This window comes from Drosophila rhopaloa, unplaced genomic scaffold (assembly GCF_018152115.1).
Source record: "Drosophila rhopaloa isolate 14029-0021.01 unplaced genomic scaffold, ASM1815211v1 contig_115, whole genome shotgun sequence".
Classification (NCBI taxonomy): domain Eukaryota; kingdom Metazoa; phylum Arthropoda; class Insecta; order Diptera; family Drosophilidae; genus Drosophila; species Drosophila rhopaloa.
This window is the reverse complement of record NW_025334990.1, coordinates 3,269,422-3,283,429: the sequence shown is the minus strand read 5'-3', so window position 1 is coordinate 3,283,429 and position 14,008 is coordinate 3,269,422. Positions and strand designations below refer to the sequence as shown.

The 14,008-nt window shown below is 37.6% G+C and overlaps 3 protein-coding genes across 3 annotated transcripts; 1 reads left to right on the top strand and 2 right to left on the bottom strand.

Annotated features, from left to right (window-relative positions):
* Positions 1-130: 130 nt before the first annotated feature.
* LOC108038082 (cuticle protein 16.5) lies at positions 131-1,125 on the top strand. Its single transcript, XM_017114799.1, has 2 exons — positions 131-443; positions 731-1,125. The coding sequence occupies exons 1-2, from the start codon at positions 438-440 to the stop codon at positions 1,037-1,039; spliced, it is 315 nt and encodes a 104-aa protein (XP_016970288.1). The 5' UTR covers positions 131-437; the 3' UTR covers positions 1,040-1,125.
* Positions 1,126-7,255: 6,130 nt separating this feature from the next.
* On the bottom strand, positions 7,256-8,877 carry LOC108038078 (fibrinogen-like protein 1). The gene is made up of 3 exons (XM_017114794.2): positions 8,806-8,877; positions 7,720-8,702; positions 7,256-7,660 (listed from the first exon to the last, which is right to left on the bottom strand). The coding sequence occupies exons 2-3, from the start codon at positions 8,652-8,654 to the stop codon at positions 7,516-7,518; spliced, it is 1,080 nt and encodes a 359-aa protein (XP_016970283.2). The 5' UTR covers positions 8,655-8,702; positions 8,806-8,877; the 3' UTR covers positions 7,256-7,515.
* A 1,408-nt stretch (positions 8,878-10,285) lies between these two features.
* LOC108038083 lies at positions 10,286-10,634 on the bottom strand. Its single transcript, XM_017114800.1, has 3 exons — positions 10,601-10,634; positions 10,466-10,543; positions 10,286-10,401 (listed from the first exon to the last, which is right to left on the bottom strand). The coding sequence occupies exons 1-3, from the start codon at positions 10,632-10,634 to the stop codon at positions 10,292-10,294; spliced, it is 222 nt and encodes a 73-aa protein (XP_016970289.1). The 3' UTR covers positions 10,286-10,291.
* Between the last annotated feature and the right edge of the window lie 3,374 nt (positions 10,635-14,008).

The following is a 14,008-nucleotide window of genomic DNA, read 5'->3' as shown; positions in this document are numbered from 1 at the left end:
TACGCTTTCTGTTTGAGCGTAATTATTTCATGATTCCGCTTTGACTCGGTTTTCGTTTAGCGTGATTATAAAAGCTTTTTGCTCGCATTTTTTGCTTGTCACCAAACTTGACCCAAAAGGTGCAGACAAACAATGAAGCTGACATTCCTGCCAGTCCGTCAATCGATGTGTCCCTCCTGCCCCTTGGGCCAATTGTCGGTTTGTTGTCGGAGTGTAAAAATAAACAGACACTCGGTTGAACAATACTAATCCATTCGATATGGTTTGCCCGGATTAGCTACCAATTCCACATCCGCATAAAGTAGGTAACTTGTTCTTCGGATCTCTGGCCTCTTGGGGTATAAATACTTGGGTTTGACTGGAGAACAGCATCAGTCAACGCACTTCCAATCTTTGAGAACGTTCGTCGAACACAAACCCAAAAAAACAAAATCAATATGAAAGTAAGTGAAGTTTGTATTTAATATCCTTAGGTCTTTAAAAAGTAAAGAATTACAATACATATAATATATGTAAATACATATATATTTGTATTAAATATCCTTAGGTCTCTAAAAAGTAAAGAATTACAATACATATAATATATGTAAATACATATAATACATATATAGAAACAGCTTGATAAAAAATATTTCAAATTTCCGATTGAAAAAATAATCAAGAAATTAGATTTTTAGTTTTCGTAGTATTTTATTATTATTATTTATATCTTTTTTCCCCCATATCTTAGTTCCTCATCTGCTTGGCTCTCTTCATCGCCGCTGCCCAGGCTCATGTTGTGGCCCCCGCTGTCGCCACCTATGCCGCTGCTCCGGCCCTGACTTATGCCGCAGCCGCTCCTGCGACCACCTACTCCGCCGCCATCCCCCGCGCCTACTCCGCCTACGCCGCTCCCTCTGTCTACTCCGCACCCTCCGTTTATGCCGCCCCCTCGGTCTACTCCGCCCCCTCCGTGTACTCCGCCTCCTACGTGGCCTCGCCCTCCGTGTACTCCGCCTACGCCGCCCCCGCCGTCGTCTCCACTCTGCTCAAGAAGTAAAGTGCTCAGATCGATCGAATAACTCCCATTTGTCGCTAATTTTGTCAACTATTCTCCATGAAATAAAGCTGTGAATTTATGAAAAATAATTTTGTAATTAATTCGGGGAGTCTTAACAGCCGAAAGAGAAATGGGGTAAGGTTGTTCTTATACACAATTGAAGATTTTAATTCGTTTCAAAACTAATAAAAAATGTAAAATTGCAAACCTTTTATTTGCTAATCACTTAAAGACAGGCAAGGAAAAATATTTGATTTAAAACACAAAGGTAGCAAATTATTTTATTTTGACTAAAGCAATGAACACCTACAAAAAAGTCAGAAACAGTACTTTAATTTAAGGTAGCTCAGTCCCAAAATTATTATTTTTGGTAATAAAACAATTTTTAAGGGCAAATTTGTTGTTAACATTTTATTATTTAAATCAATTTATTGCCATGCGTTCCACATTTAAGTCGATAAAAGCCTTTAACCTGTATTTCCTTGCTAAGCTGCAAAAATTTTTCTGACTACAAACAAATCAAAATTTTAAATGAAAAGCAAATAAAGTATGAGGATCTTTTGAGTAAACCAACAAGGAATAATTTTTTAAAAAAATAATAATAAATAAAAATGCTAATCAATTTGGCTTTATGTGGAAAACAAGGTTGTAAACATTCTTCCAATTATATTAAAAAATGATTTTATATTGTACATATATAAAAGCATCCAGAGTCTAAACCAGCAAAGCCCGTTTTTGTTGCAGGCTGAGCCAATGAAGTTGGCACGACCTTTTGAATTCGTTCTGCTGCTCAACACTTGTACACCTGAAAGCCAACAAAGTGTTTAAGGTTAATTCGTTAGCACACATATTTTATTTAAACTTTGCTGCTGGCCCAGTTTAGACCCTGGCATGTGGCTCATGTTATGGCATCCGCCCGCCCGTTAATGTTATGCAAATGAATTACGACTCGACTGGGCTAGGACTGTGTCATGCTCAGGCACGTGGTTGGCTCACACACTCCCAGCCAGGAATATATAATCCCCAACTTGGGCGGCCCATAAACATGGACCACAAGCAGGACTTTGAGCTTTGAGACTCCTGGAGTTGAGCACCGGTATAAGCGCCCGAGTAAATTTATTGATTGTTTCGTAATGCACTTAGCCCTGCTAAATCCTTTTTTTTTTTTGCCGGGCGAAAGTGCTCCCTTTTTCGATACACTTCCGACAGGCGATTATGCAGAACAACAAAAGTTTTCCCCGCTACATTTCCGGGGAAAAAGTTTAGCCTAAATCACTTAGACTTCAGTCGAAAAACAAGTGTTGGCATGTCGAAAAATCAGAAGCCTGTGTGGGTGGGAAAACTTTAGAAAGTTTTTGGCAAAACAGCAACAAGCAGCAGTCAAAGTTGTGAAATCTAGATACTATTTCATTTACAGGCAGGGCAACGAGTTCCTCGACTCCCAACTGAAACCCCTAAATAATTAATCAACAATTTACTACAGTTTGTCCTTGTAAATATTTAATTAACAATTTGCCAATGACATTTTGGAAAATATACAAATACAGTATCGACCTCTTAAATACTATCTCTCAGCCATTGACTTGACAAATAAATTATTTAAAAGTCAACAGACGAATTAGAGATTTGTTTTTGGTGTTGAGTGGCAATAGAAGGAAATTTTGCATAAATTATGGACGGCGAGTATTGTTGGGCAATTAAGTGACCAGTGTAAACGAGCAAAGAGGGAGATTATTTATGTTACTGTTATAGAAAACAAACACACAAATTGGCTGGAATCAGTCGGATATAAAAGTAAACGGATTTTATCTCGGACCTTTTGTGAATCGCCACTTCAGACGTCAGACTTTTGTTGTTTCTCGTTTTTTTTCTCTTTTTTTATTTTAGACAAGGACGTGACAGTACTGGCACAAGTCACCATTGTCAATGGCATTTTCAAAGCAAGACAAAGGGAAACCAGAAGCGTTTTCCCCCACCAGATTCCCCATTTTCCAGCCACTTGAGACGCAGCCAAATGCCCCAGGACGTGTTTGATATGCACTTCATCCTGGCATGGGCTTAATTACAATGGGAAGGACGACAATACAGAAATATTGTGCGCACACAAAATATATAACAAACATCTTCCCTGCATATGCGAAGGGGAAATGAATATCGGATTATATCTACTTGGTAAAAGCAGCTTTTCCCCTATTGTTCGATTCGATTTGAACTGAAGCATCCTCATGTATCCCACTGAAATCGAGGGAATGGTGCAGAGAGGGAGTAGATTGCAACTCCGTTGCATTATTATTTTATATTTCTTAACGTTTTTGTAACCGGAAATAATATTTATTGTCATGGCAGCGGTATAAGTTGCCTTTTGCCTTCAGGCCTTCGAGTTTCACAATCTAATTTCAGCTAAGATCAATCCAGATTAACTGTAATATTTATAATTGCTTAAGAAGATATTGCTTTAAGCCGATAGAGACACTAATAGCTAATTTTTTTTAATAATACAATCATTTATTTGTTGAATAATTTTTATTAGCCATTTTATCTTCAATTACTTTAATAATTTTATTAAAAATCTCTTAGCATTGAAGTACACTTGCGAGGTATATTTATTTTCATTCTGCAAATCCCATGCTGTCACACCTTTTGGCATAGCTTTAAAGGCCTCAAATATGCAATGCATAATGTATATTTTGGCTCTGACTTCAGTTCCAAAGACTTTATGCTCAAATGGACCTGAATAACTATTTCATGGTAGAATCCATAAATGAAAACTTTTGCTTTCCCGGACAGCTTTGTGTTTAAATTAATAAAACATTTAGCCAGTTTGAGTACAAGTACACTTTCCTGAGCAAACAAACTAAAATTAACTAAAAATGTTGAGAGTGGCTGAGGCGGCAGCAGAAACATTAAGTAAACAGCCCAAAAGTACGCTTCAACTTTGGGCATTACATAAATTCCACACACCCACACCCACACCCACACTACACCCACGCACACACAAACAACACACTACAAGTAAAGGCAACAAAAGCACATTAAAGCTTAGATAGCAGGACGAAAGGGGGGAGGGGGCCAGGAAAAGAAGCTAGCAAACAACCATAACATTTATCACGAACACTTAAGTTGGCTGAAAGGGGGAAATGCTGGAAAACCGGGGAAAATCGAGGCAGGAGCGGGGATTCCGGTGGGCGGTTTGTTAAATCAATTTGATAAACTGTCAATAATGGGAAATAATTTAATGCGCAGCCTCCAAGTCAACCGGATAGAGGGAAAGCTGGGAAACAGATTTCCCTCGACTCATCGTCATAAGCAATTATGATGAACTTGAGCTGGATTTTGGCTCTTTTTCCCTCGGTTTTCCCACATTTTCTCCATCATTCTGCTCCCTGTGTTTGCTATTAGCACTTGCTGAAGTTAAGACAAATTTTTGGTTACTTGGACAAGCAAAAGCCGAGATTTATCAAAGATATCACCGAGATGGACCAGTCAACAATAACGCAAAGTGTCAACAGAAGCGGCAAGGGGAAGACAACAAAGCCGGAAAGGAAGGTGGAAAACCGGGGAAAAGACGAAAAGCAGATGAAAAAGCAGAAGCAAAGCAGGCAAATAACAATGGCCAAAATGGTAACAGCAACACTGTGATGAATATTTGACTTAAAAACTTTAAATTAAAGTCTGAAAATAAGCAATATCGAGGGGCATTTGCTATAACATTTCTCTTACCTACAATATATTTTATATACAACTTTATATAAAAAATATATCAATATAAAAATTATCGGGTAGAAGTTGACCCGATAATTTTTTGAAATAGTTAAAATTTTTATTCAGTTTAATGGTGATAAGACTTTAAATTGGTATTATAACAAAGGTAAAAATTATAACTAGAACCAACAGTGCTAGAAACATGTTAAGCTTCCAAACATATTTATAATGTAATTTTAAAATTATATTATTTTTGAATAAGACTCACAAGTAATGGTTAAAGTGTTTTTCTATAACTTGGACTACTAGCTACAAACATTATTTGATTAACTAAACAAAGGCACTCTCCGATGTGTTGCTCAATTTCCTTATCAATTCTGCCCTTTGTGCAAAAGCTGAATGCATTTGAATGCATTTAATCAATACAACTTTGGGCTTCTTTGTCTTTAATAATAGTTTGTTTAGTGATAAGCCAACGCCCACATAAGGAAACTCCATACTTATAATATTGCTGATGATTTCTAATATTTTTCTCCGTTTCACGAACTTATTCAGAAATCCCTTTTCTCAGTGAACATTGTCAGAAATGTTCAGAGATTTCTAGGGGCTGGAGATTGGTCTTGGGGGGAGGGGGGTTATATAGAAGAGGGCTGGAGAATGGGGTGACGACACTGTCGACGATGTCTGTGCGTGCGTGCCCGAATCCTTTTGTGCGGGCTGTTGGAAACGACCTTCATAAAACAAACACGCCGATAATGAGTGAACAGTCGTAGGTTTCCCTGAAAGCAGAGGGTCTGAACCAGAACGAGGAAGGAGTATCACATTTGGTGCCAGGCCACGAATTGGTTCTACCATTTCGACTGTGACTACGACTCTCAATTGAACGGATTTCCCGGTTTCCTTTGTGAGTGCAACTAACTGGGCGATAATCGGCATTTGATTTGGTGCCGACGAAAACTTTTCTCAAGAGTTTACCTCTTTCCCAGCCCGCTTTTCCCTCGATTTTCACCCACTTTTCCGCATTCCCCCTTGCGACAGCTGATTGTGAAGTCAACTCTAGTTTGGCTTTGGCCTGAGTTATGTGATAAAGGCTTTGTCGAGGCCTTCGGCAAATCGATTTCTGTCTGACGAAATTTTAAAGGTTGAGAATTAAGGATGAAGGCAGATTTCGATGGTGAATGGTAATGATGTGTGCCATCGTAAATGGGTTACGGATAATTGTTGCTGCCTACGTTTGAAAATGGAAATACAGTAGAAGAGTTTTTTTTCATTAGTGTTTAAAGCTTTAGATTTATTTAATAAGAAAGTAAGGTATTATTATAAGAATTAAATATGATTACCTTTGAAATATGTTGGTGATTTTACATTTCTACACGAGAACAGAAAGCTAAATAGAAAGTTTTGATTGTGTGATTTCTTTCAGTATCATATCGAAATTTAATTACACCGATAGACCTTTAGAAGTAATCCAGCAAAAGAATGACAGACTCAGCATTTTTAGTTATTCTCGAAAATAGTTTATAAAATGTAGTAAAATGTAGCTAATACTTAAAGAAACGACAAAGCCAAAAATATTTCTGAAAAGGCGCCATTACTGTGTATACGAGTAAACATGTCAAGTACGTGGCCGTTGAAAGTGAGCAAAAAATAGGAAGAAACCAAATCACTTAACAACTTAAAACTAAAACTGAAATGAGCTTCCGGTCTTATTGCTTATTTTGCTAAAAATATTGCTTCAATTGTAAATGTTTTAAACAATAAATATGCTTTTTTATACCCTTGCAGAGGGTATTATAATTTCAGTCAAAAGTTTGCAACGCAGTGAAGGAGACATTTCCGACCCTATATAAAGTATCTGTCCGTCTGTCCGTCCGTCCGTTTCTACGCAAACTAGTCTCTCAGTTTTAAAGCTATCTGCTTGAAACTTTCCCAAAAGTTGTCTTTCTATTGCAGGTAGTATATAAGTCGGAACGAGCCGGATCGGGCGACTATATCATATAGCTGCCATATAACTGAACGATCGGAAAAGCCATAACGTTGGTGTTTTTAAAGTTAGGAAGTTGGGATTTTCTATACGTTTTATTTTTGGCCAATTAATCCGACCTACCAAATTTCATAAGGATCGGACGACTATATCCTATAGCCGCCATATAACTGATTGATCGGAAATGCCATAACTTGGGTGTTTGTAAGGTTAGGAAGTTGGGATTTTCTATGGGTTTTATTTTTGGCCAATCAATCCGACCCACCAAATTTCATAGGGATCGGCCAACTATATCCTATAGCGGCCATATAACTGAACGATTGGAAATGCCATAACTTTGTTGTTTTTAAAGTTAGGAAGTTGGGATTTTTTATGAGTATTAAGAATGCATCATATGAATAATTTTGAAGAATATAATTTACAGAATATTCTGCAAGGGTATTTCAACTTTGGCACCGCCCGAAGTTAGCTTTCCTTTCTTGTTTTTAAATCATTAGGAAAGGGGTGATGAAAGGAGGCACTTTGCCGCGTAGCAAGAAAATATTATTAAATCATTTATCGCATAAAAATTCATTACATGATGTAATATTCAGCCAGAATCAAGCACCATTAGCGCCTCTTAGATAATCGTAATCATAGTAATCGTAGTAATGGAATACAGGAATATTTTGAACTCTCCGAAACTTACATTTGATCGAAAGCAAAATAGTTTATAACTGACAGAATTAAGATTATTAAATTCACAACTTTTGGATTGAAATTATGGTTTTTGATAGTTAAGAACTGCAGTTCACAATGATGTAGGTCTAATCATCATTTCCACAAAGGTAAGTGATATGTTCCAGTCGTAGTTATGCCATGTACCCCAATTTATTGAGTTTGAAGTTCCACCATCTACATATTTTCCATCTTTATAATATTTTGCATTGAGGGAACTGTAATGTAAGTGGTTAAGTTAATATGAATTAATAACATTTTGATTTAACCTGTATACCTTATAGAACAGCTGTAAAACCACCAACCACCATTTTCATTCCCAGCGCAATTTCCGTTATATTCGTCATTATCCCGATCAAATGTGGAAAACTTTTGGATTTTATGGACTGTAAGGGAGTCTCCGGCATTACCAGAATATTTTCCTAGATTTTTAAGCTGGTAAAATTCGTCCTCATGGCCAACTTTAAAGTCGTCATATTGAGCGTAGCTGGTGGATCCATTAACCATCCCAAGCTTGATGTAGAGTTCGTGGGGTCGTGCTTCTGTCATCCGATGCAATTTTTCCAGTCCAATGAAAAATTCTCCGCTTATGTTCCCAAATCCTCTTTTATAATCATCCCAGTTTCGATCGAAGTTCTCGGATCCGTCAAGACGCCTCTGAATCACAGTCCAACCAGATGGAGACGACACGCAAGGCACTTTAAATGCTTCAAGGCCGCGAAGTTTTATTTGGTAAATGCCATTGGGACTGCCACTGGGACATGAGTCAGGTAAATTGTCATCTGCTTTCTGGCATTCCAAAAGCAGTTTCGATTTTTCAGTTAGAGATGTCTCAATCGATTTAATATGATTTCTTAGGTCCAATATTTGTTCATCTCTATTTTTAAGGTGTTCATCGTGGGCCTTGGCTTGCTCATTTTTCGCATTTATAAATTCTTCTTTCATTGCCAACTGACTCTGCAAGTGTAATATAGTCTCTTTCATGGTATTTACTTGACTTTTCAGTTCCTGGTTGGTATCAGAAGCTACTTTAAGTTGTACGAAATGATCAAGAACAGGCTTAAAAATCAAAAAGCAATACTCATTGCATTCGCTTTTAATAAACTGATTAGATGGATCCTGTTGCAAATCTTTGATTGAGTTAGCATCAGTAAACGGATGTTCTTCAAAAAGAAAAAACATTAAAACTATCACCAAACACTCCGATTTCATTGCGACCGATAGAGACGTCAATTCTAGACTGATCTGAACAAAATTAACCTGAATGCGAAGATAGAAATTCTTATAACACATATGTACATACGTATGTATAATATGTATATAAACCTGAAAATGTACAATATTATAAGCACTCTCTTCTTACATGCAATTTACTTATAAACAGAGATAATGCACATGAGATTACAATGCTTTTTTGACCCTTTAGAAATCGCTGTACAATGTTGTTGCTTTCGAAACGAATCATTATAGGGTAGTGAACAACTGATAAGTCCAACTTTTACCGTTTAATATTGTAATTTTGTTAGATCTCCGTTTCTACGCAAACTAGTTCCTTAGATTCTTCGCAAACTAGTTTCCGTTTTAAAGCTATCTGCTTGAAACTTTATCAAAAGTTGTCTTTCTATTGCAGGTAGTATATAAGTCGGAACGAGCCGGATCGGGCGTCTATATCATAACGCGAATATAGGAACAATCGGCAATAGGAAACTTCGGCAAGCCAAATCTATGGCAGCTATATGATATTGTTATCCGATTTTAATTTAATGAAAACTGTAATTTCATAATATTTAAATATTACCAAATCCCAAAGAACAAACAACAACAAAGTATTAATCTTTTTAAATTTATTTTTCCGATTGTTCCTATGGGAGCTATATGATATAATCGCCCGATCTGGCTCATTCCGACATATATATGTACTACCTGTGATAGAAGGACAACTTTTGGGAAAGTTTCAAGCAGCTTAATATTAAGGGACTAGTTTGCATAGAAACGGACGGACGGACAGAATAAGAATATACATATATACTTTATAGGGTCGGAGATGTCTCCTTCACTGCGTTGTAAACTTTTGACCAAAATGTAATATCTTTAATAGTAAATAGCCATTCATGGCCTACCAACTTATAGATCTTTTTCAGGTTTTGCGTACTTTTGCATTAACATGAAATGAGATTCAGTTGACTTCAAAGGTATTTGTTCACCTTTAACCTTTCAGCTTTAATCTAATAATTATTTCCCATTTTTTTTAAATTCCTTTCAGACTTTTCTCCTTGCTGAACTCTTTTTCTCTTCAGCCGAGCAACATTAAGCCAGTTAAGGAGCGGAAGTCATGTTAGCTCCGGCCTGCCACGCCCATCTGCCAGGACCTCCGTTTGGTGCGCCCCGCTCTTTTCTGCCCACCTGCTAAATTTGCATAAAAGATGCTTTTCACTTTTCCAGCCAAAGAAATGAGAGCTCAGCCTGCAAATATCTCAGGACGGCTGCCTCCGCTTTTGTTGGGTTGCCTGGCAGCCGAGGGAAATAAAATATTTTTGGGCAAAGGAAAAAGTCGGGAGAAGATGTAAACTAAACGGCAAGAAGCGCAGAAGGGAGACACGCGAAAAAAAAGGGAAATAGCAACACATGGAATTTTCCGTTTTTGTTGGGTCTCATTTTTTTTGTTTTTCTGTTGTCGTGTGGAATTAACTTAGCGGAAGCGGAAATGGAAAATGGAAATGAAAGCTGCTGCACAGGGGCATATGGCCAGTGTCAAGGCCCAAGGATGTTCGCCGGCAGCTGTTCGCCCCCTTTTGCTCCTTTTGGCCATTTCCATCTCTTTTGTGATGGCATTTCCTTGCATTTCCCAGCTAATCATCCACTGATAGCAAAGTGCTTTGCTGTGGCTCGGAATCCTCCCGGTTTCTTCGCCAGTGCGGTCTCAAAACTTGCCAGTAATTGCAGCAATAAATGATGAGAGCTGGCCAGGAAAAAAAGAAGTTTTAAGTTTTTCAAATACATCCAGTTTTTATTGAATATCTCACTTAAGAAGCTGAGCATCAGCCATGTCAAGGTGGCTATCACCATCATCAGATTGTTATGAGCTTGCTCTTCCCCGGTCACTAAACAAGAATCACTTATCAGTTATATAGCCGGAGCTTTAGAGTTAATGTCCGTACCGCCCGGAGCTGTAAAGTTCTCACTGCTGGTCATTGTCTATAAAAAGTTTACTGTTTCGATGAATAGTGCGTCTAGTACTGACTGTCATTCACTTTACTTTACGAAACGAGCTCAACTGGGTACTCTGAAACAGCTGTTTTTCCATCTATGGCTAAGCATTTATGGGTTTTTATCACTAAGTGAATTGGTCATAGTAAAGCTAAAAGCCACTTGGGCATTTAGCAGTCATATGATATATACTATATATACATTTTTTGGAATTATTTGGGTTTTAGAATATTGATAAGCGGATACTAAAGGTTTTGTAGCTTAAAAAGCTTTAGTACGACAGTCTTAAAGATATTGTTTGTTAGCAAACTCTGTCTCCGTTTCACTTTCAATTGCATGTATCGATATAATTTCATTGAGACATCTATTTATAGTGGCTCTTACCTCATTCACCCACCCGCAATTTCCTTAACACCTGCCCCTGCCACCAGCAATTGTAACTGTTATTGAAGGCGTTGCTGTTTATCATTTGCCGCATTGCATGACTTTGGCTAGTATATCAATATCAGGGAAGCCCCTTTTCCCGATCCCCCGCTCTTTTGCCCATTTCTACCCACTTTTCTCAAAACTTTCGCTGCCATTGACACGCCGAAATAAAGGGAACTGGCAGAACCACTAATAAAAACCAAACTTGCATTTATGGCCATAACAAACAAATATTATTGACAAAATTATTGCCGGCGCCCAAAACAAAATACAAAGAATATAAAGTGTTGGTTTTTGTTGCACACGTTAGTAGCGTAGTAACGTTTTTTTGAGGGTTAAAAGGCGGCGGGCTGATGGCAAATCAAGTGCAATCCTTGCCTTGAATTCCCACGCCATCGGCTTTTCCAATGAAATCCGCATTTTGTTCAGTTCACCCGTATGTTTTTTAGGTTTTCCGCCCTTGACATGACAGTAGTATCCGGCGGAAGCGATATTTGGTTTCCGGTTGCGGCGTAAAAGTTGATAATACAAAAAAAATAAGAAACCTTCTGATATATATAAATTCATGTCAACTAACTAACATAAAAGAAAATATTTTGGTTTTTAGTTTTATAAGAATAGCTTTAAAAGAATTGAATTAAAAATTTAAATTCGTTTAAAAAAACACATTGATATGATTATTTTTTTGGTGAAGGTAAATTTTTATTCTTTGTACAAATTAAAAAGAAGGGCAACATCAACCGTTGAGAAGAATTGAATTGAAAATTCAAACTCGCTTAAAAAAAACATTGTAATGAATTTTTTTTGGGGGAAGATACATTTTTATTTTTTGTACAAGTTAAAAAGAAGAAGAACAAGAACCGTTGAGAAGATCAGTTAACCTATATTATTACATATGAGCCCCAATTTGTGTCACTCCTTTCAATGAGCATGTAAAGAATATCAAGAGAATGATGTCAAAGAATCATTTCACTTATTATTAACAATTTCGTAATTGTATTCAGGAATCTCTTCCCTTGGGAATCTGTCCTCTTCAGTTTGCCAACAAGCTCTCAGGGCAAAATAAAACGGAGCATTTCACGATGCAAAAGCCAAGTAAAAGGAGGGCAGAAGTGGGTTTCCATACCATATAAAGAAAGCCACATAAATGTTTCCTTTCTCCAGTTGCCTCACATTTTCCCCTCCTTCAGCATCTTTTTTTCTTTTCAATGAATGATGAATGCTTGATATCTCTCAGTCGCCGTTCTTACATTTTCTTTGAGTGTGTGGGAGTCGTAATGAAATTAAATATTTAAGCTCGCAATGCCTGAATGGGCAGGAGAAAATGAGAGGCAAAGTGGAAAAGTACTGGAAAAAGCACACAAAGCACACCCATAACTTTGTGCCTTGTTTCACAACATGCTGTGGTTTTGGCCCCTTTTGAATTGCGTGGCTAAGGATTAGGATTTGGATTAGGGATGTGCACCACTTTAGACACTGAAACTGCAACTGCAACATTCGCAGCTGCCACTGGCGGATTAAGCCAACTACTGCGGCATTACAGAACACTGCCAACGTCATCATAATCAACTTTTCCCCAGACTCAGGCTTTTTCCCTCCACTTTGAAGCCTTTCGGAACGTGCTGACACCTCGGAAAAGTTGCCAACTTTCCTCTGTCGATTATTGGCTGTCAAATCAGAATTTATTTTGGCAATGCATTCGATTTTGCAATTTTCAACAGACCAAGGCAAGGTGCTTTGGTGTAAAGTGGCGCAAACACGTCCAAAAATGCAGTCGAAACGGAAAGAAGTTTGTTCTCTGCCAACTTAGACAAAGTTATGTTCACAAAAACATATGTATATTATATATTTATAGCAATGTTTAAAGCTCTGAAAAAGTTAAGATTTTACCACTGCATTATAATAATTACTATTCCTATTAAATTAATAATACGAGTATCAATCAACTCTCTTTGTAATGAAAAATATATTATAAAATTTAAGCCAAATAAAATCTCAGTCCATGGACAAATAATCAAAAATATTTTACCAAATAAAATAGAAAAGAATAAAATACAGAAAATAAAACCATGATATAATGCTAATCCACTGAACCTTAAATTCCGTGAAAGTCCGCGGCAAATTACGTAATGCCCCAAACTACATAAATAGCAAACGCATTCGAGCGGCAATGCAACAATTTTTAATTACCATTTAGGCGCTTCAACGAGCATTACAGAAAGGCGAAAAAATAAAGATAGATAGAGGAAATTGCTGGCAGCACTTTGGTCTCGACTTTTTCAGCATTTTTTCCTCTTGCCAAGCGTTTAAAAAAATTAAAAGCAAAAAATAAGAAAAAATACTGCGAAAGCGAGGAAGGAGAAAAACAAACGCCAGGGAAATTAAGTCAATGTCCTGCGGGTTCAGTTGCGTTTTGGATAAATGTAATTAACCTTCGGGATCGCGAACATTGAGTTGGGTCTGCCAACGAAAAAAGGAAAGACGGTCGAAAAAAATGGACAACAGATGCGAAAGTCCGATTATTTGGTGTAAATGATGGGTTAACATATTTGCGCCATATTTCTGATATCGTTCAACACACAAGAGGTAAAAGTTGATGAGAAAGATTTACTCGCTATTCGGAGACATTCATCACTTTAAATAGACCACGAACCGCATCATTAGGGCAGTCGCCTTGCAAATTAATTACAATCGAAGCGAAAGGTGGAAAACTCGGGGGAAAGAGCTGGGTGGAAAATTGGGTGGGTGGGTGAGCACACACCGGAGTATCAATGGAGGACAAACTGAGAGGCAAGAAACCCCGAAATCCACAGTCAAAGTTCCATGCGATTTTGGCCAACAATGGAGGCCCGCTGTAATTACCTTCTCACACACAAACACACTGGCACCCTGATAAAGACGGTCACACACACATAATTAACTCGATAATGAGG

Bases quoted from the DNA above. Each gene is read 5' to 3' on its own strand.
- LOC108038083 (XM_017114800.1), bottom strand. From the start codon at position 10,634: ATGACCAGCAGTGAGAACTTTACAGCTCCGGGCG. The intron at 10,544-10,600 runs GTACGGACATTA...ATTCTTGTTTAG, and splicing joins GAACTTTACAGCTCCGGGCG to TGACCGGGGAAGAGCAAGCT. The intron at 10,402-10,465 runs GTGAGATATTCA...TTTCCTGGCCAG, and splicing joins GCTGATGCTCAGCTTCTTAA to CTCTCATCATTTATTGCTGC.
- LOC108038078 (XM_017114794.2), bottom strand. From the start codon at position 8,654: ATGAAATCGGAGTGTTTGGTGATAGTTTTAATGTTTTTTCTTTTTGAA. The intron at 7,661-7,719 runs GTATACAGGTTA...CTTACATTACAG, and splicing joins TTTTACAGCTGTTCTATAAG to TTCCCTCAATGCAAAATATT.